This window comes from Acyrthosiphon pisum, unplaced genomic scaffold (genome assembly GCF_005508785.2).
Source record: "Acyrthosiphon pisum isolate AL4f unplaced genomic scaffold, pea_aphid_22Mar2018_4r6ur Scaffold_6796;HRSCAF=7364, whole genome shotgun sequence".
NCBI lineage: Eukaryota > Metazoa > Arthropoda > Insecta > Hemiptera > Aphididae > Acyrthosiphon > Acyrthosiphon pisum.
The window spans coordinates 1-2,078 of record NW_021776590.1 but is presented as its reverse complement, the minus strand read 5'-3'; the positions used below and the strand labels follow the sequence as shown (position 1 = coordinate 2,078).

At 29.5% G+C, this 2,078-nt stretch overlaps 1 protein-coding gene across 1 annotated transcript; it reads left to right on the top strand.

Moving 5' to 3' along the window:
• The first annotated feature begins 474 nt into the window (after positions 1-474).
• On the top strand, positions 475-1,713 carry LOC103311570 (protein ALP1-like). The gene is made up of 5 exons (XM_008191229.1): positions 475-598; positions 752-927; positions 1,070-1,137; positions 1,207-1,504; positions 1,633-1,713. Exons 1-5 carry the CDS (start codon positions 475-477, stop codon positions 1,711-1,713), a joined length of 747 nt encoding a protein of 248 aa, XP_008189451.1.
• The last annotated feature ends 365 nt before the right edge of the window (positions 1,714-2,078 follow it).

The window sequence follows — 2,078 nt, the reverse complement described above, 5'->3', positions numbered from 1 at the left end:
GATTGTCATAAATGTACACGATATAGCCCCCGAGGTACGTAGGTACATGCATATTATAATAAATAAATGTATAAATATAAGAGTCGATACGGTGGTTGGGTCGGGTTAGTTGAATTATATAATAAAATATCCTAGCTCGAGTCGACGCAGACAAGAAATTCGTTCACCCAAACCGGTGTGTAATATCGATGCTGGTTTAAGGTTACCGATTCACTATTATGATACTGATTATTTTATACCGATTACACTAGAAATTCGTTGTAATGATCGGGATGCCCCCTCCAAATCAAATTATCACATGCTGTCGTTCCCGTGAATTTTGAATGTTACAAATTACAATGGTTGAAACATAGAGTAATATTACTCTATGAAATAGTTGAAATCATAGATAATCTTCTATTAGCAATGGTTGAAATTATTAATTATTAATTCGAGTCTTCTGTTTCTGTTTTTTATTTTTTTAAATAACTTAAAATGGGTACTCATAAAGAATTGGATTCTTTAAAACTCCAATTACTTAAAGATTTTTTGTTAAATAAAAATAAACTTAGTTCTTACATTGTACAAGGATTTCCTACGCATAAAAGAACACTTTTCGGTAAGTATTTTTACAAGATATATTTTTCCTTTAGTTTAAACCCAAATTAGAACATTTATTTTCAATACTTACTAATATTTTTAGAAATGAATGACCTATTCTATATATATGTCATATGTGTACTTAAAAGTAACTCCGTTATATTTTTTTTAGATATTATTACATTGACTTTAAATGATGAAAACGATGACGACGATGAAATGAATGTGTTTATTAGATTTGAGAGACAAGTTAGAAGTAAAATAAAAAACTTTACCGAAGTAACTGTATTGGACATGACAGACAAGGACTTCAAAATTCATTTTAGTTTGACAAGAGAGAGTATTGAGGTTACACATTATACATATATAACTAATGCCTGTTTAATTTATTCAAATTTTTATTTTATAAGTTATACTAAGTACCTACAATGTATAGTTTTATTTTTAGATTTTAATTTTCAATTTGGGTCCTTTATTGTCAAATTAAAAGTTCAAGTGTTCCATTGAAAAACAAATACTGGTGTTTACATGGTATATGGCTAATTGTGAAACACATCGGTTAGTATAAATGAACACATCTAAAAAGATTAAATTAATGAAATAAAAAGTTAAATTATTTATTTTTAGACAAATAGCAAATCGATTTAATCTATCTGATAGCACCAGTCATGGGATTATTATAAATTGTTTGCTACAAATAAATACCCTTAATAGAGTTTTTATACAATGGCCAAGCGGTCAAAGGGCAATAGAAACTGTGGAAAAATTCAATGCCTTAAGGCAAACTTCTTTTCCAAATGTTATTGGAGCTGTTGATGGCTGCCATATTGCCATATTAGCACCTTGGGAGAAGAGAAGTGTGATGCCAAAATTAGATAGGAATATGTTTTACAACCGTAAACAAGTTCCATCAGTATTGCTTCAGGTTTTTATAAGTGTTTATAAATAAAAAAATGCATTTAAATACATTTAACATAATATTGCTTTTCTATCCAAATTTTCCCATTCCTCTTATGAATTAAAATAATTTTTATAATGAAATGTTTATTTCAGGGAATCGTAAATGCAGACCAAATCTTCATAGATGTTTTTGCCGGTTGGCCTGGCTCGTCTCACGATGCTAGAGTGTTTTGAAAAAGCACAATAGGGCAAAATATTTTAGAAAATCATGGCTCTATACTCCCCCCCAATTGCCATATTTTAGGCGATGGAGCATATCCATTAACCGAAAAAATTATGGTGCCATATAAGGATAACGGTCACCTTACACAAAATCAAAAGAATTTTAATAAGATTTTAAGCAGTTCACGTGTGGTCGTCGAACAAGCTTTTGGAAAACTTATTGGAAGATTTCGAAAATTAAAGTACAGTAGTCATTAAGAAATTTGTTTTTTTTCTAGCATATCATTAATTCTAAGCATTTTATTAATTAATATAGACATATGGATGTATACCATAAATCGTACTGTGCTAAGATTATCACCGCTGCATGTTGTCTA

What these genes read in the sequence shown, in the direction of transcription:
- LOC103311570 (XM_008191229.1), top strand. Translation starts at nt 475, where the DNA reads ATGGGTACTCATAAAGAATTGGATTCTTTAAAACTCCAATTACTTAAA. An exon ending in GCATAAAAGAACACTTTTCG is followed by an intron (nt 599 to 751) that starts GTAAGTATTTTT and finishes TATTTTTTTTAG; the next exon opens with ATATTATTACATTGACTTTA. An exon ending in TTCCATCAGTATTGCTTCAG is followed by an intron (nt 1,505 to 1,632) that starts GTTTTTATAAGT and finishes TGTTTATTTCAG; the next exon opens with GGAATCGTAAATGCAGACCA.